Consider the following 24,292-nt stretch of genomic DNA (forward strand, 5'->3'; position numbering starts at 1 on the left):
AAAAGCCTTATCTACAACCGTGCTTCTCTCTTCTGAAGCAGTTGATTCTCCATTCAGGTTATATGTTAGAATTACCTGGGGAGACTGAAAAATCCAATGACCTGGGCTCCACCCAAGACCAATTCAAACAGAAATCTGGGAGTGAGAATGGAACTCAAACATCAGTATTTTTCAAAATATTTATTCTCCAGATGATTCTAATTTTGAACCAAAGGTTAGGAACTACTCTGTAGGAACAGACCTGCAAATATTTATAAATATTTATAGCTCTAGATATTTTGAAGTCACACGTGTGGCTATTCTAACCAATTCACTTGTCACTCAATCTGTAAAAGCTTAGAGATGGACAGGTGCAATCAGAAATCAGGGGTGGAGGCAAAGAGCTATGAACACTACCTTGGAACCAGCAGGCAAGTTGGTTCTGCCACAGTGGTCGCCTTCAGTCATCTTCAAAAAGAAATACAGTAATTTCAGTTTATTGAGTGGAGTTCTTCTAGAGCAGACCCCCTTCCTGGTTCACAACCACTTCCCTTTGTGGTTTAAGCATCATGGGCTACCACTGGTTCTTATTTGCAGCCTTTGTCAACACACACGCACAACTTTCTCAGGATAAATTTTTTTTAAGTTGACTTTTTCAACAAAGTATTGTTTTGCTTATGATATTTACATAGTTCTTTCCAGAAAGAAAAGCATAACCATATGGTCAACAGGAGACTCCACGGATCGCTGAGGTGGCCATGAGTGTCAGCACTCCTTGCATTGTGCTTTAACGTGACTCTTTGGGCCTCAGATTCTTCATGTGTCAGACGAATCAATAGGACTATCTGACTACATCAAGCTAACGTTCTGTGAGTCTAGGATTCACTTTTCTAGAGGGTCCAACCAAGGGGGAGGTTACCTTTATTCATCTAGCAGATTAAACTCTTCATATTATTAAAGGGGCTTTGTTTCTTCTAGTTCACCATCTCCCTTCTTGCGCCACCGACCTTGTTGAACAGTTGCTAAAAAAGTAAATGTTCCAAGCTAGGGGACTTTTTGGACACAGATTATGATAATTTAGGTGTGATGTTGGCCAAGCTAACTGGGTGGTTTTCTTTGTGGGGTATGGTAGGAGAGAAGAGAAAAAAATATCTGCTTTTAATGAGTCAGAACTAACCATGAAATAATTGGGCCTACAATCTAATCATGCTTTTGTTTATTCACCTCATATAAAAGTCTCTTAAGAATGCATTTGAGCACAATATATAATAATATTACTATAACATACATTGTGAGAAACTTTGGAAAACAATAAAATGTCCACCTGAAATAAGCAGTGTTCATAGACATAGAAACCCATTGGTCATGCACATTTGTGCCATTTCTTGAAGTACTGAATCACAATGCTGAACTGAAAGCGTGAAATAGATTTTACAGAGACTGAAGCCAGTCAGAGGTCTAACAAGTGTTATCAGAAGCTTCACATTTGCATAATTTACTATGTCAGTTCACATTTCATTGTAAAGTTCACATTGTTTTATTGTTTGCTTTAGTAATTAATTGGAACATTGACATTCCTGCTTAATGGCAGACTGGGAGCTTTCTCTTCAAAGTCAGTAGTTTGGGGACTCTCAGAAGAATGATTGGTGAGTTGCTTGTTAAACCAAATGTAGTGTTTCTTGTTAAACTGAAGCCTCAATTATAGTAGAACTCAGTTAAAACTCAACTCGGTGTGTACAGATTTGAATAGAACAGGGGTAAAAACCACAGCCCACAGCCCCCGCGCCCCATCAAACTATACAAAAGTAAAAGCTCAGTAGAAACCATTAGTATCTAATGTGAGAATCCTGTTTTCAAAACCAGTTCATGAAGGAGTTGAGCAGTATTAGCAACTCGGACCAGGAAAAGGGCAGACCCAACTGGCGAGGGGGACATCTCTTCAGCGATGTTCAGGTTATATAATAATACACAATACAAAACGTTACAAGAAAAGTTGCAACTCTTAGGCAGAGTCTTCTACACAAATTGAACACCACCATTGGCAGGCAATGTTAGATATATAAATTAATAACTTACAAAACATTACATTATATACATTAAGTAATAAATACACGGTTATAAACAGAAATGGAGGTGTTAGCACAGAAGGCAGTGCAAGAGAAAGACGGCAGCATTAAATTGGAAACAGTGTAACTGGTGTGAGCATGAAGAGGGGAACAAGAGAACAGGATGGGGATCGTGCAACCCCAGCCGCACAGGGGTTCAGGACCCAGCAGGGCAATTGGCTTGTGAAGCTGAATTCTACACAGACTGTTACTGTGGACAAGACAACTACCCATTCCTACCCCTTAGTCTGTTCAACTTTATTCCGTTTACAGCAAAGAAGTGCAATTCTAGAGGGGAAAAAGTACTGTTCAGAGCAGGCAGGCAGAGATCTGTTATAAGGGCAACTGAGGAGTTGTTTGGGACCATAGGGGAAGGAAGTTGAATGTGGTTAGAAGTGTAGCCTTTCTATTTGCAAAAGTAACTGTAGTTGAGTAAAAGATATTGCCCAAGAAAGAAGGAAGACAATTTACTTTCCTTTTTTTTTCCCCTCAGAAAGAGTCAAAAAAGTTTTTGTCAGCTTGTAATGCTTATCTGTGTAGAAGCTGATACTAAATTCTAGGTATTCAACAGGATTTTAAACACGTGAAAATGTTTTACAAAAAAGGCACACAGGTTGGCAGACAAGGGGACAGGTAAGCAGATTTAGAAATGACATTATTAGTCAGTTCAGTCACCAGAGGGGACAGATGCCCAAAACATAGTGCAGAAAAATCTCTCAGTTTGGTGTCTTCCACTTTCAAGCTATTCGGTCGTGATGCACAGCTGGCCTCCAGAACCATCGAAAGCTTCAGCTCTCCACTCAGCTTGCAAGCAAGGCAAGTCAACCGTGGAATTTCCTGGGCCGCTGCTATTTGCTTCACGGTCTTGCATTCTGGCTCCAAACTCAAGTAACTGGAAAGGCCGCGTGGCCCTTGTCCCGTGCGGGCCTCGGCCCCCATGGTGGGCTGGCCCTACCATATAGCTGGCATGCTTGTCAAGGGTGGAATGTTCATCTCCGCATGAAGAGGGAGATTATGTATCGATCGGGGACTTGTCTTCCGTGGTGATATCTACCTCAGTCTCTCCCAGAGGACCCCTATTTTCCGGATCGATCACACAGAGCGTCTTTGTGCTGCCAAAATAGCTGTGGCCCTCGCCATCTTTTTCAGGGCCTTCAGAATCCTCCTCTTCGAGGGTTAGTTCAAACTGAAACTTCTCCATCAGGCCTTGGCAGTCTCTGTTCTGCTCGTCCAGAGGTGGGGAGGGGCTCTGGGGTATCATGCTCTGGTACCAGTTCCTGTTATCTTCTAAAGTATCCAGAATGTCCTGGGCATCAGGCTGGACCAGGTCCGCCCAGGTCTCCCACAGGGGATGGACAATGTAGTCGATGAAACCCACCTGAAGGAAAATAAAGTTACATCTCTGTTATTGTGATGGGCCCTGGAAAACCAAACAAGCTGCCCTGCTTTGCAAGAGGAAAAAAAAAAAAATTACACACACACACACACAACAACCCAACAAAGATCAAATAATACCAGATTCTGTTATTTGGGCATTTACTATATGGTACATCCTGCACTGAAGGCAATATATGCATTATAGTTCTTAATCCCAGATTGAGAACGGATATTCACCATTCACAAAGGAAAACTGAGGAGACTCACTGAGGTTCAGTGAGACTCATTGAGGTTCAGAAATATCTTGTCAGAGGTCACAGAGCCAGTAAGTGGTGGAGCTGGGACTCAGTCCCAACTTTGTCTGATTCCAAAGCCTTGCGTTGGTCTCACTAGAACTGATTACTTTTCCTCTGATGTGTGCCAAATAAGAAGTCTGGATATAACCCTGGCTGGGAATGACTTTGTCACTCCTTGGATTCTGTGAGTCATTCTTTGAAGAAGGAAGCCCCTGGTCCACTGAGCTCTGACTCAACATTCTTTCCCTGATAACTTTAAAATATGCCGCGGTTTTAAAATGAAAGGGAGCCAGCCCAGGATGACTCTGGCATGTCTCAAGTCCTGTGGAATGTTTTTGGTTTGTAGACGACGTAGGTAAAACACTTGAAAATACTTCAAGCTCTTAAACAAATAAATATCCTCTCTGTGGACATGTCTGCAATTGTTTTAGATCCAGAGGGCACACCATCATTTCCATTGGGAGAAAGAAGGAAAAAATAAGGACAATTAAGCAGTTCCTTTGCTGGTGTTCCTGTGAAGAAACATGAAGCTTATAGTTCTGTTATGGTTTACACAGGGCCTATGCATCCTGCATGTGCTGGCTCTGTGGCCTAATGCTGACCCGTCCACTGCGGGACAAACAGGAAACACTGGGGGTGGGAGCAGGGTGAGAGAAAGAACAGGCACTAGTTGAATGAGGGAATGGAATTCCCCTGTTATGGTCTGAGGAACTGGAGAGATGCTGGGTCAGGATTCAGGGGTAGACGAGCAAGGGCAACTTCTGTGCACCCATGGGGCATTACATAGCTAACTTTCCACACTGCTGGAAACCTCTTTGTTAACATTCTGGATTTGGGCCAGTTATTTCATACATCCAAGTTGTACCATATCAAAGAACCTTAGCCATACATGACTCTTATCTACCTATTTTCTTTCCTTCCTTCCTCTCTTTCTCTCTCTCTTTCTTTCATTCTTTTCTCTGGTGTTTCCCCAGGATTAACAGAATTCACACCAAAGTCAGGGGATCTCTGATCTGCACTGGTTATAAGACTGACTATAGATGATTCAAATATTTCTCTTCCACTCACTCTTCTTTCCTCTCTTTTAATTCTTTACATGTGTTTAAGGGTTTTTAAATACTATTTTCAATATGTTTTCCAGGGACTTGAAAAAAAAAAAAAGCTCACTGCAATGGAGAAAATTCAATCAGCTGAACTACAGTGCAGCCATTTTCTTTCTTCATTTGTTTTGCTTTTGCCAAATGTTCAGCATTTATAAGAAAGGCAGCTTCTAGTTGCTTATTTCCTAGACCCTGGGGTGAGAGAACACTACAAATCTGAAGAGCACCTAGTCAAGGGTTTCATTACCAGTCTACTCAGACAATGCTCACCAAAGCCCATCTGTGGGAAATGCCATGGTGGACCACAATGTCATGGAAACAGGGAAACCTGTTCACAGTGATGGAAAGTGCTTTGGGTGGAGGGCAGGGATGAGCTGGTGCACTGAACCAAGAGGCTAGCTTATTCACCTGACACCCTGCAAAAATACCTGCTATGTCTGTCTCAAAAGGCTGTTTGGAGGTTCAAATGGGATAATGTATATGAAAATTTGTGGAAAACCACACAGAACATCACATATATACCATACCCCTCTGTTGCTAATCAAAGGACAGTAGGCTAATTAATTAACTAATTCACAAATAGCTTATTCTAATTAAGGCATGAGGATTTTGAATTGGCCTTAACTTAATGTGACAAGTTTTTATGGCATATTAGACTTACAGAACACTTTTATAGACTTTAAATTTTGATTGGTTTTTTAAAAAAAGCAACACAGTGATAATTGCAAAGGAATTATATACTGATATTACAACTACATGCAAATTTGGGGGTAGAAAGTAGTAGAGAAAGAGGATAAACGCTAACAAAAAATAGTCTGAGTGATTTTGTGATAAAGGCCTTGGGCAGCCTAGAGACACAATCTGAATCATGACTGCCTGGCTCAGGTCATTTGTTTCTGAAAAAAATAGCATCTCAGCTGGCCCTGAAGCCTAGTGAGGATATCGATACTTTCTAGTGCTACATATTTTTCCTCTAGGGGCATCTCCACATCTCCCTGACTACAGTGTAATGTACCTCCAGCACAGAGGGAGTTTGTAACTTTGCATGCAACCAAAAGATGTCAGCCTATTCTCAGAAGTGTAGATGCAAACTTGGATCTATAGATCAAACCCAAGTCTTTTATGTCTCCTGCCTTGACAGGTGGATTCTTTACTACTAGTGCCACCTGGGAAGCCCGTGTGTGTGTGTGTGTGTGTGTGTGTGTGTGTGTGTGTGTGTGTGTGTGTGTGTGTGTGTGTGTGTGTGTGTGTGTGTGTGTGTGTGTATAAAATATGCATATTTGGGACACAGCACAGGACTTTGACCATGAGGCAGAAGAGATATGTAGGAAAGAGATTCGCCACCTCTGGTGATGGTGGCACTGTGCATGATTCTGGACAGTGAAAACAAGTTCAGGAAACAAGGGTAAAGACGGAGCTGGGGGAAACCTGGAGGGATGGGATGGAGATGGCAGCATTCGGTTAACTCAGCTGGATTTGCTAGGGTCATAGATACTGATCTAAACTGAGGATACACCAACCAAACTTTGATGGGTTTTCTGAAGACCGCTTTATCTCCTCACTGTTAAATTGAGTATAATGGAGAAGGCAAATGAGCCACAAGTATAATGAAACTAAATAAGTAGTTGCTTCCTTATAATTTCACACCCACATATATATGTATACATGTATGTATATATATATACACATATATATTTATATATGCTGCTTAGTGGCTCTGTTGTGTTCGACTCACTGTGGCCCCATGAAATATAGCCTGCCAGGCTCCTCTACCCATGGAATTGTCCAGGTAAGAATACTGGAGCAGGTTGCCATTTCCTACTCCAGGGAATCTTTTTGATCCAGGGATTGAACCCATGTCTTTTGTGTCTCCTGCATTAGCAAGTGATTCTTTAGCACTAGTGCTGCCACCCAGGAAGCCCATGTATATGTGTGTGTGTGTGTGTGTGTGTGTGTGTATAAATACATATTTTATAAAATATACATATTTTATATAGGCATGTTATATATAATACACATATTTTATATATGTGTGTGTATATATATATATATGTGTGTGTATATATATATATATATATGTATGTATTTAAGAGAAAATAGCTAGAAAGAGTCCTCCAGTTCAAACATCAGCAGAGCCTACAGAAACCTTAAAAACCTTATATTAGATACCTGGGATTTTTCCACGGAAGCTGTGTGCTTATCACACATGGGGCTGATCTCCATTCCCCTCTCCCGCTCTTTGTCTCCCTGCTGGAAAAATTCCTCCATGATTCGGTCTGTCCACTGTCGATACAATTCCAGGGACTTGGTGGGGTTGCTCAGGTCTGCACAGTGTACCATGTTGCGAAGAACCTGAAATCATCGTTTTGAAAATCCCATAAAATTAGGTATAAATACTACTAGAACATCTTATCCCTCTTGTACTAGTACACTTGGTACCAGACCTAAGAACATTTTAGTTGCATTATAATTATGGTGTTTGCACCAAAACAGCAAGATTACGATGGTGCTGGCCAGAGTTGGTTATTTGCCATTATTACTGTCCCAAAAGGGAAAATGTGTCTTCTTTGATTGACAGTCATTGAATTTAAAAATTGGAAGGGACATGAGAGGTCAGATACTGATGCCATAGTTTCTTTTCCTCAGTTTGGAAAAAATGCAAAGAATTACTCAAAGTAGATGTCTTCATATTTTCCACTTGTGGAAAGAGGAGACCAGCTGAGGGCAATTTGTATAACCAAAACAGACCTGACAAAGTTCAAGTCAGTGGGATTTAGATCCAAACACGAGCTTTTGGGATCAGCAGTCACGTACACCCTATTACAATGAGATTTTGCTGTTTATTTTTAGAATTAAGCAACTCAATAAGTAGAGTTCTGTTTTTCTTTGTAAACTAGAGGATCAGTTTGAATATCCATTTTCCTTTGCTTGTTCTTAAAATAAGCCTGAAATTGTAATAGTAACCTAGGACATGCAACTAAGTAAATTTGTTTTCTTTTTTTAGTTGTTTCATTTAGTTTGGTGTGGCTTTGTGTTAAATCAAAGGCTTCCATCCAATACCTGTATACGATCAGTATAGTTGTCCAGGAGAAGAACACCAGAACTTGTAACTTTCTTTGTTTCTACCATTGTCTTCAGGTCTGCCAGCAGGCTCATGTGTTTGGACATATCAGTTGCTAAGACCTGGGGTTAAAAAAAAAAGAAAAGAACAGAAAACTCTCAACTAACTCAGTTTATCAAGGAGAATGGATTTTTTCTTCCCACAGAAGTAAAAGTAAGTGAGGATCACAGGGAGGTCAAAGTCTTACCATGTCAATAACCATCTTCCTGAGTGTTTGACGTTGCTTCTTGGTGAGATTCTGGAAGATGTCACAGTGTTCTTCTTGGAGCAGTTTGAAACCCACAGCAAGGTGATGGTTTTCTAACACAGACTCATCATTATACATCAAAGCAAGTTCTGAATCTAGTAAACAAGGAAAAATGATGATTTAATGAAAAGGGATACAATTCAAACAGTGACATTACCTCAGTATGAAATCAGAGCAAGTTCTCTCCAAATGATTTCAAGAACCAAGACCCTATATGTCATTTTCCCTTAAAGAAAGAGTGTCCCTCTAAAAAGAATCAGTTTCTAAACAACAAAAAAAGCTTCTAGTAGATATTAGCATATAAATGTTCTTTTTGATTAAAAGTCATAGTATTTTTAAAATCCTTTTTCTCTTTTTCACTTCAGTTGAAGATTGACATTTTAGGTAAGGGCATTCCCAAGCAATTAAATCCTATTTTAATCTCAGTTTGTAACTTCATGTCTTCACATATTTTGTACTTCAGAAAAGAATAGACTGAAAATGTCACTAAATTTTATCCAAGGCTTTACAATTTTTCACATTATTTCACTTTTTGATATATTTCCCACCTCTGTCAATTGTGAGTTTTGGATTTTCGAAGAAGATAATGGTGTGAGTTTAAATTTTTACTTTATCCAAATAATATAGCTTTTTGGAGTTTTTTATAAATATGGTAACAAAACAATAATTTTTTACAGCAATCTTGATGTCCCATTTTCTGCCCTCAGTTCAGTTCAGTTCAGTTGCTCAGTCGTGTCCGACTCTTTGCAACCCCATGAATCGCAGCATGCCAGGCCTCCCTGTCAATCACCAACTCCTGGAGTTTACTCAAACCCATGTCCATCAAGTCAGTGATGCTACCTAAACTATAGCTTCTAGCCTGCCTTTCACACAGAAAAATCACAGGCATCCTTTGAACAGCGCCATGATCTGTTGTTGAGAACACGGTCATCAAACTCATGAAGCCACATTTTCTCCTAATCAAGAATAATAGTCAAGTGATGATAATATGTTACTAGCAGTAGGTGCTATTAGTCATAAATCATTGTTTTAACTGTGCTTTGAGTTACATCTTCAGAAAAGGTGGTGGGAAATGTGAAGTCATTTCAGCACTCTTGCCTTGTTCATCCTGTGATCAAGGGCCTAGATCTGCAAGCTGGCTTTTTTGTATTGTAATGCTGTACATGGCTCTGGCAGAAAGGCCATTTTTCTGTGTGAACTGGCCTATATATGGGATGACTCATGATGCCACAATACACCAGCTGATATAACCTACACAGACAAGTAGCTGCCCAAAGTTTGTGTTCTTTCAATGGAAAAATGAGGTAAAATAAACAAGGCACCTCATACCTAGTCATTCAAATATTCTGATGATAAAGGATGATAAGGGCTCTTTGACAACAAGTAGCTCTGACATTTCTTAAAACTGTCAGCACTTGATGTTAATCTTGACCACAACAAGATAACAATATTCTCAGAAGAGAAAAGTACTTAGGTTTTCAGCATTCAGAAATGCTGGGGAAAATGATGGGTTTTCATTAGCATGGATACTTAATGTTTTGAGCATGATAAAAGCTTCAAGTAGGGCTTGGGATCCTAAGGTTGGACCAACCCTGAAGGTCACTTAAGTCAGACCAAGCCATATTATTGACCAGTCCATAATCAAACCTTTGCAGTCGGAAGAGAGGGTGGGAGACTTTTAATGACCCAGCCGTCCACCCTGAATTGTAGAAGCCTATTCCAGTGCTTTTTCCGGAGTCTTATTTCTATTTGGAGGCTCGCATGCTCAGAGCCAACATTTGGACCTGCTTCTTCTGTAGAAAGGGACACTAGTGGGACACCATGCTCTCTGTGAGAGCACTGCATAATCCTGAAAATCATTACCACATCATTCCCAAGCCTTTCCTTGTCCTTGCTAGATAATTCCACGTCAGTTACTCTTTCCTCACATATTGTATTTTCCAAACATTGAGTGCTTTTTATGGGTCCCCTCTGACCTTTCCCAAGGTCTCCATGCAGCTCAAAATGATGTTGCTAGACTGGACACAGTATCCAGGAAAGGTCTAACTAGTCTAGTGGAATGGAAGGATGACCTCATTATTACTCTTATTATTATCCATAATGAAAACATCAGGAGGAAAAAAAAATGAAGCAGTGAATCATACAATTATCTTGAATGACTATTCTCATGGTGAACTCACTTGTGTTGATGAGAAACTGATTGGAGACTCCAGGATGATCAACGTCATGGATAGCAGCTGCAAAAATGGCGGCCAGAATTTCCAAATCTGTGAAGACTGCCTGCAGAGCAAAATGAGCTCACTGAATTCCATGTTCCATTAGCCTAGCCTGCTGATTCAGTTTCACACTGAGGTACCCCATTTCATTCATGTGGTTTGTTGATTTACATAATCTCTCAATATACTAATTCAATTAAATGCAGATTCTGTCCATCATCACAAGGTCTCTTAATATACACATCAAGCCTGCAGGCCGTGGCTCGGGGAATGCTTATGGTAAAAGATCAGGTGGTACCTGATGTTTGTTTCTTGGATAAGTGGTACTGCAGGATAATGCTTATGTAACACAAGCACATACAGGTCAAAGAAGCAAGTCAGACTGGCTCCGCCCAGAGACATAAAAACCTTTGTATGTTTTCAGGCTGAGTAAGGCCAAATTCCAGATTTATAAGACTGCCAATAAGTTGTTTTTTAAAAACTAATCTTGTAGTGTGGTCAGAAGCTTTCTCACTTATTCATTCATACATTCAATAAATACCTATCCACTCAGTGTTTACTCTAGACAGAATATGAGAACATTTCTAATAAGTGAGACCTGATGCCCAGTACTCAACTCCTGTGAAGCCTCGTCTGCCCCACCTGTACACAATGATTTAAACTTGGTATTTATTTAGGTATAACTTGCTTCTGGCTAAAATGTCTTCCTCTGGCTGAAATGTCTTTCATTATCCTTTGGGGTTACTTACATCTCTGATCCTTCAAATCAAATTATGCACGCACACATCGAGCTCTTCTTTCTCTAAACATCTGTGGCACTCACAATTAATTTCTAGCCACACAGTGGTGGTGGTTTAGTTGCTAAGTTGTGTCCAATACTTGTGACCCCATGGACTGTAGCCTGCCAGGCTCCTCTGTCCATGGGATTTCCCAGGTAAGAATATTGGGGATCGTCCCAACCCAGGGATCGAACCCAGATCTCCTGTACTGCAGGCAGATTCTTTGCTGACTGAGCCACCAGGGAAGCCCCAGCCACATAGTAACAGCAGCAATAGATAGTTGATAAACTGTTGTCCCACCGTGTGATACTTAGACGGACATAAAAATAATATTGCTCTTTTCCTTCAGGGAAATAAAACAGTCTTAACTTCTCAGACTACATTTCTCAGAATATACGGAATCCAAGCAATAGAGCAGGGGTCAGTTTAATCTTTCTTCACCCTCCAAGCTGAAAAAGTGGTCTCGGCTAGGGCATAGACAGTCCCTTCCTGGGTGAGCCTGCACATTTTGGAAATACCTAACCACCACTGCCATCTGTCAAGCGAGAGTATGGCCTGCTGGACCCCCTGGCTGCATATATTGATATATATAAATGTACTGTCAGTGAGGGAAGCAGCCACAGCCACCCTCTAGCAAGATATCAGACAAGATGCAATGCTGTCTCTATTTGCTTCAGCATTATTAATTCCTCAGTTCGAGATTTTCAGTTACTTTTCCTTCAATACATAGAATCAGTTTTACAAACTCTTAGGAGAATAAGCCTATTCTTATTATTATGCTTATACTAAGCATAATATATATGCTTATATATATTATATATATTATGATATTATATATATTATATAATATTATTATATATAATTATTAATTTATATAATATATAATGATATACTTATTATATAATTATAATTATACAATTATATTATATATTATATATGAATATATATTATATATATGCTTATAATAAGCCTATGCTTATTACTAATAGGAACTATGCACTTAGTCACTCAGTTGTGTCTGACTCTCTGTGACCCCATGGACTGTAATAGACCAGGCTCCTCTGTCTATGGGGATTCTCCAGAAGAATATTGGAGTGGGTTGCCATGCCCTCCTCCAGGGAATCTTCCCAACCCAGGGATTGAACCCAGACTCCCATATTGCAGGCAGATTCTTCACCCACTGTCTGAGCCACAAGGGAAGCCTGATAGGAACTATTGGTAACATTTTATATTATATTTCTGTGCTTTCTCTCACAGCGCCTGGGATGGTGTGGCAGTTCAGATCAGCACATACAGACTATACACTAGATTTCAAACTAGACACTTATTAGGTACTGGAAACACAATGAAAAATAAAGCTCCCTGTTACCTGCTTGATAATTAAATATTTTTTCAAATGTGAAAGAGGCAAAGGAAAGGCTACTCTAATACCAGAAAGCAAGTAGAAATGTCATCCATTTATATTAATAACCTGATTGATACATGTTATACATAATATAAAGAGCCAGTTCAAGTATGTACAATCATCTAATTACATTATTTCTCTAAATATATCATACTTTCTACAGTACTTTTCAGAGGATGGGCAAGGTATGCAAAACAGATCATAACTACTCACATCTAAAGCTGGCGTAGAAAGAAGAACATGGGTTGACTGGGCCACATCAGCAGCATGTAGGCTGTTATGGTATGCCACATCTGCATGGTAATGGTCTTCCAAAGTCATCATGTAGGTAACAAAGGTGTCGGATGAGATTTTGAATGTCTTCAGGAGGTCTCTTTCCTATACAGCAAAATGGGTTAGAAAATAAATAAGTGGATGTCCAAAAATGAAGAAAAGCCAAATCAGAAAGGTAAACTGGGATGGAAAAAAAAAACATAAAGAACATCCAATTGGATAACCAACATTCACTCCTGTTTACTCACCTGGAATATGGCATACATGATGCATGTTAGGGGCCTATTATGTGAATATCCAGCCACATTGAAGATGTTAAGGCCCCATTTGTTCAGGTCTTCCAGCTCCTGTCATCAAAATGAGAGAAATTTAGAAATAAAAACACTTTTGTTAGCAGGCCTCATTGTTTTCTTTTATTTTGGGGGCACAAGTTGACTAAGTCTATAGAGTATCTACTTAGTGTTCCAGTTACATGAACATTTGAAAATGGAATGGTCTAGGAGGTTGGGCGTCCTCTTCATGCTAGTTACATGTTTTTGTATATATTTTTCAGAAGAGGGAGAGTGTGTGTCTATTTGTAAATTTGACTGCTGGCCTATAATTTTTCTGCCATGTCAGTCCTCAACCAATGTTGCTTTCAGAAGTAGGTATAAGACATTAGAGGTCATCCTGGCCCTATTTCCCTATAGCTCCCTTTCTCTGCTCACTGGTCCATCAATACCAACTAGAAAACAATCTCAGCTAGAAAACTCCTCTGCCCTTTGGTAATTATCACTGAGAACCAGGTCAAGGAGACTTAGCTGCTAGAATGTGTGTGAATCAACCCTAACTTAGTGTAAAAGGTCATGAAGATGCTAGTCACTCATTATCTCCTAGAGCTTCTTGGCTACAGAAAGACTTGGAAGAAACATCATTCCATCCTGTGTTGTAGGATTATTTCAAGATTATCTGATTAAAGGAGCAATTTATTCTATTATTAATTATTGCCCAAAGTAAGGGATACAGGGGGAGGAGGGTATTCTGGAGGAGGGTATTCTCCAGTATTCTTGCCTGGAGAATCCCATAGACAGAGGAGCCCTGGTCGGTTACAGTCCAAAGGGCTGTAGAGTCAGACATGACTGAAGCGACTTAGCATGCACACACTAGGGATACAGGCTGTCCGCAGAGTCTTGACCCGATATGTAATCAACCTTCCTCTAATGACATGGTTCACCTGCCCCCTCACTGAATGTTCATTTGATCTCATTTCGTATTCTCACAAGGCTGAAAAGTCACCTTGTATAGCTTCCAAGAGGAGGTATGAATTCTTTCTGAGCCTTCCTCCACTACTAGGTTTTAGGCTCAAGCAAGAGTCAATGCTGTCAATTTCTCTCATTTCTTCTCCAATTCTGCTAATCAGTGCATATTTTCTTACTGATCCTTGGCATAGAGTCTCTGAAATATCCTCTGGGATAATTCAGTCCTGCCTACTGCCCTTACCTTGGATTCTCCTAATATGTGTTCAACAAGATTCTCTATTTGTGAGTTAATGGACCCAACTCAGGGCAAAATTTGGTCTTTTGGTATAAAAAAAGGGTTTTTAGGTGTACAGCAATGGAAAAAGAGGGTACATCAGCCTCATCATACTATTTAATAATAAAGCAAAAGCGGCCACTACCATTTTCTAATAGGAGGTTTTGGACATCTGTCTGTTGTAAAGCAGTGCTACACATGCACACACCCAGCTTGTACACACCTTGGCTAGATGATCTTCATTTTCCGTGTTGACTCCAAAGCGTGAGATGCTTGTATTATTTAAGCTTGAACTATGCATCAGTTTTTTCACTCCGCTTATCTGTGTCATGAGCTGTTGCTTTTTCTTTTTCTCCCTGTCTTTCTGGGTGGGAGATGGAATCTCCACGTCATTCTGTTTGTCTGCAATAACAACAACAACAAAAAAATAGGTTTTTCAGTCCCTGCACGCCAATGAGAACCCCTATGTGCCAATGAGAACCCCTGTGTGCCAGTGAAAACCCACTGCAATATTCAAAACAACTTCTAATGGTCTGTCATGGATAGCACACCTTAGGAAGGGCTGTCCTAGCACTATCTCACTTGACCTCCAGGACAATCCTGTGATAGGTGATTTAATCTTTAAAGCAGCAAACTGAAGTCCGGAGGAGCTAAATCACTTGTTCAAGAATGACAGGTGGAACTCAATCCCAGGTCTTCTGTTTGCAGGGTGATTTGGGGGAATTACACGCATACATTTTCAAGGTGTGACATCAACATTTATATGTAAATTTCTCATAACTTGTCTGTGTATATAATAAAAAATTTCCATGTACCCAAGCCCAGGTTAATAAAGCACAGGCTTTATGTTTTGCTAACTTTTTTATATTTGTATTTATTTTTTTAATTTAAAAGATCTATATAACTGTAGCTGGGTTCAGTTTAGATGAGTGGCATATATATTAGAAAAATGAATGGTTTATAATCTTTGAATGATTGAAGCTTTGGTTTATTACCATTTGAGGTTTAGACAAAGACAATACTTTCAGTATTACTTCATGCCTTGAATCTATGAATCCCAGGAATAAATAATAATAATGCCTCTCATTTGTAACAGGCATTACACTTATTAAAATATGCATGTTAAATATTTATAATCATCTCATTTAATCTATTAAAAAATTCTGCTACAACAAGATAATGGGAGAGCTAGGGTTAGTGACAGAAAAATGTCTACCTGCTCAGAAGCTCTTTCTTCTAAATCATGAGATTAAAAACATCAGCAGTCAAATATTCTATCTCACTTCACAGGGGGATGGATGGATCCTGAGAGTTCTTCTGCAAAACGCATCAACTCTCTCAGGCCACAGATATGCCTGTGGGTGCACCGAAGCTATCATTTATTAAAGCACTCGACAGCTACGTCACTGAACTAAATGAGACACTGTGGCTGAAAGAGTTAACGCAGCTTCCAAAAGTTCCTACATTTATCTCTACTTGTTTCAGCGAAAATGAATCCAAAGACAACTTCCCCATTTGAAAATGACACGTTTCCAGATGGCCTGCTGGGATCTAGACGATTTGCTTTCAACTCTGGCAGCTGATGGCATAGTCACATGTTCTCCCTAGAGACCTCTGCCTGCTCACAGGACCTTGTGGACAACTCATCAGAGCAAAGCAAGCCCAGAGACAGACGCGGAAGCAGCTGTTCTGGACCCTGGGCACCTGGTTGCAGGGCTGGAGAAAGGCTTTTCTCTACCCCTGGAATCTCAGTGCTGTCTCTGGGTGTCCCCCAGCTCCTCGATTCATCAGCCTATGACTCTACCTTAGGGAGGAATTTTAGTGGTCATCTTGATTAGTTTAGGGGTTTCCAACATGGGTTAGCATCACCCAGGGAACTTTTGAAAAATACAGACTTATGAGCCCCACCCAGTCCTACTGAACCAATTTTTTTTAAAAAAGCTGCCCAAGAGACTCTGATGGTCAGAGCCAGGTTTGGGAACCAATAATAATCCCACACACTCATTTTTCAGATGGTCAGCAACTTTCCCAAGCTCAAAGGGCAATTTATTCAACAGATATTTATTTTGCAATTACCTTGTTCCAGACAGTGATTTAATAGCATAGAACCCAGGCCCCGTAAGGTTCCCACTAAAATCTCTTTTTGGTCTTTCAGCCTTCGGCATAAAACTATATATGGCATTGTTTTTGAATTTACTTTTCTCCCTGTCCCCTGTCACCTCACTCTTAATAACGACTACTTTTGCTAAAAGGCCACTATAGCCCCTGCCTCTCCTAATGTCATTCTTTACCATTCTGGTTAAAGAAGCTGTTGGATTCTTCTGTGCCAATGCAGATACAAAAATCTGTAGTGAAACTAGCAGCTTTTTCTCTGTGTTTAATTAAAGATTCCCTGCAACAGCGAGTCATTGAGCCAAACCACTACTCTGTCTGGAATGTTACAATAAAGAAGAAACCCATTACCCACAGAGAATACCATTTTGACATTAATGGGTGTTTCCCTATGCAGGCATTGGAACAACTGATGGGTTTCCCTACTCTGAGTTTCCTCTGTTAAATGCTTAGCCAGTGCCATACGGAAATAACCTGAAACAGACACTCAAAGAATCATAATAAACACTTCTTGAATTTACATTTATAGAATGATCAGATTACAATGCGGAAACAGTGGAACTGTACAAAATAAATAAGTAAATAAACAGAAGCAAGAAATGGTCACATCAAAACTCTGATAATGACATCATTGGAGGTGCCTTCTTAGCTAGGTTGCAGCATTTAATCCTGCAAAATTCCTAAATTCTGTTTCAAGATTTTCAAGATGTAGGAAAGATTTTCAATCCCTGACAGTAAGTCAGGGATTTAAAGGGGTGACTTTGCTCCGTTTGTAGCAATACTAACTAAATTGTAATATAATATGTAAGGATTTTGCTTTAATCTATGCTTCTTCCCCCTGACTCCTTACTTCCTTCTGTACCAGCAACTTGAGCCCATTATCCTATGTCAGCATCACAGAGTGCCTGCACTGAATGTCTCTCACCTGCCTTCCAGGCTGTTCATCTGGATACCATCCTCTTAAATGAAACAACACAAGTTTCACAGATCCCTGCAGTGGGGGATTTCCCTCTGTCCTGGCTGACATATTGTAACTTTCAATGACTCTTATTGCAATATTGCTCTTCATGTTTAACTGTAATCAATAAGGTCTTATCATTTTTGACTCTTGGATCTGTGCTCTAAGAGCCTTTTATATTACTGGAAGCTGTTAATAAAATATTTTATCATTAGGTACAGCAACCTGATTCCTAAAGACTTTTCCCCAAAGAATACATCTATTACTTGAAGGTGATTTTCTTCTACATGTTCTGACAGCCTAATAACCTTCTTTCCCAAAGAAGTGGCAGGTATTTAGATTTAGGAGTCAAGAGAGCAAAGTCCTAGTTCTAACTCTGGAACATTTTAGCCAACAAATTAATTTGGTTGAGCTAGGTTGCCTTCTGTTCCTCAGTTCTCTTTCTTGGAAAATGAGGAAACTAGATGAAGCCATTAAAGTCCCTTCAGATCTGACATTTTATGAAGGAGACTTCATAGTCCTCCAGGAATACCCACCATGCTCACAGGACAGAAAGTAGAGTTCCATGTCTTGCGCTTGCTATTTGGAAACAAGGTTTGTTTGCTTTTGAATATTATCAAACTATAAGCCTACAATCCATTCCAGAGAGTCTGGGTTGCCATGTTTGTCTCAGCAAGACAATAAACTCCATCCATACCAGAGTCACAGAAAGTGAGAGCTGGAATGAACTGAGAATGTCATCTGCTCCAGTATTCCCATTTTACAACTGAGGTAGCTGATGAATCTTTTGCTTATATGATGGACTTTTTTCTCCCTAAATTTTCTGAAGAATATTTAAAATTTTTATCCATCTGTCTAGTTTGATCAGGCCTACCTTGTATATGCACACATTCATGTATACAAATGCACACACAAACACATGCTCACACTCAACACCCTCCAAATGCTAGGTGTGTAAGGACTGAGATACTAACAGCCTTCCTCAAACAACCTGCTGTTGATAATTTAATTTTGGAATAATGAGAAGCCAGATGATAGGCTTTCCTCAAGAGATACGCCTCAATAGCAAATGAAATATTTAACAGAATTGACAGTTCTTAGTTCTTGAGATGCAGTGTTGAGACTGAGAACTCATTTTAATTATCTTCTCAGCTTTCTCACTTGATAGCCTTCGATGCTAAAATAAGAATAATTGGTATACTAAAATATTCTCATGGTCCTTGGCAAGCCATTAGTGAAAGAGGCGAAAGTAAAGAGGACTGCTTAGGTGCAACCTTGGGTGATGACAGGCTCAGAGACTTCCTGCAGCTTTACTCCAGTGCTCAGAGTCTCTTTTGAGAAGACAGACAAACCTTGGTATCTTAACATGCAATGTTTACACAAACAAAAATGAGTTCTTGCACCTACTGATTTTATTCTTCTTTACCATAGTCATTAACCTGTAAAATGTCCCTAAAACAGTCCCTAGGTTATGAAAAATGATTGGGTGTTTCACAGAGCAGAGCATATTTAAAATGGACAGGAGAAGATGCCTGTCTTCAAAGGAATAAAGTGGGAATAATGGAGAAGATAAGGATCAGTATATAATGCTTTCTTTTCGATTAGATTCTAGCTCCTCTTGGAGCTAGGCTATCTTTTCTCTGTTCTCTGACAAAGGTTGTTGCAACTGCTGCTGGAGAAAGCCAGGTGCTGCAGACACCCACATACTGGAAATAGTTGGAAAGGCACTTGTCAATCACACCAATGCCCACTGGCCACAGAGAAGTGCTGTGAGCTTTGTATTAGGCTGATCAAAGATTGATCTGCTGATAGCAGGAACTGCTTTGGTGTTAGGGAAATAGAAATGTTTTTTTAAAATAAAACCAGAAGAGGTATGTGTTTCCATAAGATGTCCAGGCAAATGTTCACTGATGTAAGCACATGTAGCAATGCCAAAAAGAAGGGAGGTGTAATGTTCAACTGTAAGAACAGGTCATTTCCCTGGAAAATGGAATTCTGCTAAATAAGCATAGTGCAGTGGTAATTGGAAGTCAACAGGATCACAGTCTAAATGCTACCCATTCACTTTGAAGTACAGATGGGCAGATCCTGCAGGTGTGATTTAAGAAAAATATGCAATGGAATGGCTTTAAACACAAGATTAGAAATTCCTAGTAATCAAACAGGATGCATGACAGTAGTTACCAGGCATGGCTGCAAACCCTTCCTGTCAGTGCCATGTTTTAAATACTAGCAATGTGAAGGCAGAGGATAAAAGGTTAAGTATGAAATCAGGGAGATAAGCATGCTGCTTGCAGAAGGGCAAGTCTTTCATAGAGGTGATGATTCTTTCTGCCCTCCTCCAATTTATCTTTAAGAAACACCTTAGCAAAGCAGTTTCCAAAGCCTATTATCATGGGTCAAATCACCTTTTGCTCAAAGCCCAGTTATTGGAAGAATTGAAAGAATACCACATCAGAGGAGCCAATTGGAATTGTCCCTAAGGTTTGGATGATCACAATCCCCCACTCCCACCCTTTCAGAGGTCTTGACAGATGAAGGTGGGTGGGTAGATAAAGAGTGACCTGAGGTCTATATAAATTCAATTAGCCCATAATAACCTTCTCTCTTTGATGGATATTTTAATTCATTTTTTTAAACAAAACCTTCTTGCTTTCTTTTCTCTCTTTCTTTTTCTTTTTTTACCTTAAAGGTTGTCTTTAGTTCTTATTTTAAATGGATTTGCTTTTCTGTGACTTAACCCAGTTCCAAACTCACATAGTAATATTCCCAGATAGGTTGCAGAAATTAATATTAAAAAAATTCAGTTATGGAACAGTTTTCTTGGTGAATATCTTACCTAAGAAAGTATTTGAAATGTATTCAGACACCTGGTTCCCTGATCGGCTCATTTCTGAAAGGTGTGTCAGCTCCCGGTTCAGCATTCTTTTGAACTGTTTATAAAGAACAAAAATGTATTAACCACCCAAAAAATAGCAAATTATTATTGTAGATGCTTCCAACTTTATTAAGAACCAAGAGGCCGGGTAAGCAGATATCATTATATAAATAACTCTGTTTCTACAAAATACAATATCCACTTAATGTGAAATTGTTCCAACGTCACCTTAGAAAAAAGAGGTTTTTCTCAGGACGTCTTAGAATTAACATCTGATTTCTTTTGAAGATGTAAACATAGGAAAAGGAATTTTAATAGAAGTTAAGATAATTTCACTTAAAAATGTAACCACTTTTAAAATATATTTATTGAAAATTAACTCTAAAATATAATTTAATAACCTATACAGTAAGAGGTGATTAAATGTGAAAAATTCGAGAGAAGACAAAAGAAAAGATAAGCATCCTTTAAAAATAGAGATGAGTAAAAGGAACAGGGTTAAAATACTGCACAGTCTATTTAAATACAATATAACATGTCCTTACTTCACAATAAGCCGCCTCAGCAGGCTAAGTGATAACACAGTTAAATCATTACAGAGGCTTTTCTACTTCACAGAAAACATACAGCTATAAAGGTTTCACATGCTACCAAAGATAATGGAATCAAATTAACCCACCTTGATGTAACCCCAAGATACAGATAACAAATAGTTTGCCTCAGGCATTTTGGAAAGCACTCCTTGCCACAGTCCACAAATCCCTTTGAAAGAATTCACAGTTCTGACAGCAGTCCCAACAGGACCGGGAAAGCCTTGCAGATTCAGTGGTGAAATAATCAAAACTTATGAAAGACAAAGCCTCCAAAATTTAGGGCATTTCCTAATCCAAACAAAGCCCATCTTCGCCTGTGCTCCCTGCTTCTTTCCTGGCAGAGGGAGTAATGAAATCAGGAATTGCACGAAGGAGCAAGAGCCTGTCCAAATGCATTCAGCTGGCTGGTTTGCAACACTTATGAATTATGAATAGTCCTGGTGGCCGAAGGGGTTTCCACTCTAGATTAGTCCTGCTCAGCTGAACTCTGCAAGGAAGGAGCAATTCTTCTTTCCTGAGGGGATGCCAGGCTGGGAAACACAGCCATCTTTTTAAAAGGAGAAGATTAAAATGGAGGAAGCTCCATGAATATTTAAGGAATCCGAAGTCTGTACCCTCCCCCGTTTCATCTAGGTGTTCTTAACCCTCTCCACTGCGGAGACCCGGACATTGCAGACACAGCCTTTGCATAGAGCTCAGCCGATTTAAGGGTTTCCAAGCGATGGTGTGTTTTATTATTTCTGAATGTTGAAAAAGTTAAAACTGTGGCTGTTTTTCAAATTAGACTTTCAGAATACAAGAATATTTTTTTAAGCTAGCTTTTCGGGGGATTTTTTGCACACCAATGGCAGGCCAGTGCATTTAGACTTCTTTCACAATGAAATGATTGGGAATTAATCGATTTAATTTTAAAAGTACTTCGTACACAGAATGCAATTCTCTGTCCTCCATCCGCTCATTAATATGCACATGAGACTGCATTCGACAAATGAATTAAACACATTTAACCTTTCCATTTAGGATCTGGAGTGTGTTAGGAAATACAAGCTATCGTTTGCTGCATGAATGGAGAATTATTCGGGGTTATGAATGACTGTGCTGTTTTGGTATTTCAGTGTTACATCTTCTAATTCATGAAAAAATATTTAAGAGTTAAATTAATCTTTATTTTGTTTTTGCAATATGGAGCATGTTGAGGAATTCTTTCCTATAGTGTCTCTTTCTTTCTCTCACCTTGTCAGCTTCAGAAAGATCACAGGCATGAAGAAAGAGACTAGAGCTCTGCAGTGGGATTCCCCACCCAGACCCATCCTACTCCCCTCCTCCCCCTGGACTTCCAGGAGTTCAAGTACAGCATGTTAAAGCAATAGCGAAGCACCATGGCAACAGCCCCTGCACGCAATTGCAATTGGCTCTCTTTCCTGTGAGGTATTCCCCTTTCAAATGAGCATCCTGCACTGGCAATGGCTTCGCATCAAGCATCCAGGCCCACTTCACACCACTGCCTGTGCCCAGGATACCGAGCTTTTCGAGGTGAAGCCAAGTATTGTGGTCCTCTGGCTCACCGCTCTAGGAACTGTCCTCAAAGAGGCATGTACTATCGCCCTCTTTCTGGGGAACCCTCCTGGTGGATGTGTGGGTCTTCCCTCCCATGATACAAATGTTAGTGACAGTCACCAGAAATCTCTGAATTAATCATCTGAGCTAGTGTGTTTTACTCATTGAACCACTCTGCAATTTGAACTCCAAGTGAATCAGAACTTCCAGGTGTAAGTTCTAAGTTCTTCATTTTTTAAGACACAACCATTCAGTCATAATAGCCTCTCATTTTCAGTTCTCAAAAGATAGGCACTTACACTAAAGACTTAGAAACTGAAAAAGACAGGTTTCTGTGCTCTGATGGATCAGCTGAATTTTGGCAAAGAAACAAACTTTACTAGGAGCATTGCAAAAAATATCTTGTAGAAAACATAGAGACAGATGATATCTTTAATTATGTCTCTGCGCTAGACTTAGCCAAATGCAACATTCACACAGTCATCTTCATTTTGGTTCCTTTAATCTCTTGGAAAAACTTAGGAAGAACTTGGCATCAGTCAGGTTCGTACTAGTTGAATAATGTTGTTTCATCCCATGTATTTCATAAATATTTAATGGACACCCGAGACATGCCAAGCAACGCACTGAGGATATAGCAGTAAAAACACAAAAACAAAAACTCCTCCAAACAAACAAAAAACACTTTTCATGCTTTGAATCAGATATATTAGGGCCTCTTCCTTAACCACCGCAGTTAACTTCAGGTGAGGGTGGGGCCGACTCTTTATTGGCCACATTGGCCCCTCAGTTCTGAATATAAGATCAGGTAGAAATTCAATTATAATAGACTAGGAGAGACTTCCCTTCTTACGTTTTTCCTATTTCCTCTCATTGCCAGAGGATCCTGTTGCTATACAGTGTCAATCAGTCCCAGCGTGGGAACAGGGAGGTGGCTCTAAGATAGAGGGCTGAGAATAAACCGGACTCCTCACCTTTCTTGCAGAGCTCACAGAAGGGTCCGGGAACTCCTGGAAGTGACAGGTGAAAACGGCCTCTCTCCTTCTCCTGCCTAAATTAGTTCTTCAGTGAGCCTTTAGGGCTTCCCTGGTGGTTCAGTGGTAAAGAATCCACCTGCAGTGTAGGAGATGCAGGTTCGATCCCTGGGTCTGGAAGATCCCCTGGAGAAGGAAACGGCAACCCACTCCAATATTCTTGCCTGGGGAATACCATGTATAGAGGAGCCTGGCAGGCTACAGTCCACCGGGTCACAAAAGAGTTGGACAAGACTTAGTGACTAAACAACAAACAACATGAGCGTCTTGCTAAGGGCATGACAGTGCCACCGAAACCCAACGTCATCTTAGGGCAGCCATAAAACACACGACATGATGAAGTATGCAGATGGAGGTCACTCAGTATTAGAAACTGACCCCATCCTTTAAATATTGCAACAGTCTTTGGTTTCTCTCCTTTCTAAGAGAGGGTTCGACTAAAGGCAATCACTGCTCTCATCAAAAAGCATTTATGAATGGCCCATTTATATTGAGCTGGGCACAAATTAAGGCAGACATTGCCATGGAGGAGCAGACAGGGGGTATCTTTTACATTCTAATAATGCAGAGTATGATAAGAGCTGGACTGCATGATGAGACACATCAAGGAACGGAATAGCTTATATTTGGGGTTTAGGCTGGGCAGAGAGTTAGGGAGCTTGGCTTAGTGGGATTTTCAGCATCTGATTCCCATATGGGAGTTGTTTCTGTTGAGCCAGAGGCAGCTATGATATAGTAGATGAATCTAGA

The 24,292-nt window shown here is 39.9% G+C and overlaps 1 protein-coding gene across 4 annotated transcripts in view; it reads right to left on the reverse strand.

Moving 5' to 3' along the window:
• Nucleotides 1–1,178: 1,178 nt before the first annotated feature.
• PDE4B (phosphodiesterase 4B) overlaps nucleotides 1,179–24,292 on the reverse strand; it is a 649,316-nt gene continuing 626,202 nt past the window's right edge. For all 4 annotated transcript variants that reach the window (XM_043876456.1, XM_043876457.1, XM_043876458.1 and 1 more), the window contains 9 exons: nucleotides 20,320–20,413; nucleotides 14,634–14,812; nucleotides 13,147–13,245; nucleotides 12,839–13,003; nucleotides 10,406–10,505; nucleotides 8,166–8,320; nucleotides 7,918–8,040; nucleotides 7,027–7,209; nucleotides 1,179–3,462 (listed from right to left, as the gene is read on the reverse strand). In XM_043876456.1, coding sequence (XP_043732391.1) covers nucleotides 3,097–3,462; nucleotides 7,027–7,209; nucleotides 7,918–8,040; nucleotides 8,166–8,320; nucleotides 10,406–10,505; nucleotides 12,839–13,003; nucleotides 13,147–13,245; nucleotides 14,634–14,812; nucleotides 20,320–20,413 — 1,464 coding nt within the window. In that variant the 3' untranslated portion in view covers nucleotides 1,179–3,096. The remainder of the gene's footprint in view (nucleotides 3,463–7,026; nucleotides 7,210–7,917; nucleotides 8,041–8,165; nucleotides 8,321–10,405; nucleotides 10,506–12,838; nucleotides 13,004–13,146; nucleotides 13,246–14,633; nucleotides 14,813–20,319; nucleotides 20,414–24,292) is intronic.

Source organism: Cervus elaphus, chromosome 20 (assembly GCF_910594005.1).
Source record: "Cervus elaphus chromosome 20, mCerEla1.1, whole genome shotgun sequence".
Taxonomy (NCBI): Eukaryota; Metazoa; Chordata; class Mammalia; order Artiodactyla; family Cervidae; genus Cervus; species Cervus elaphus.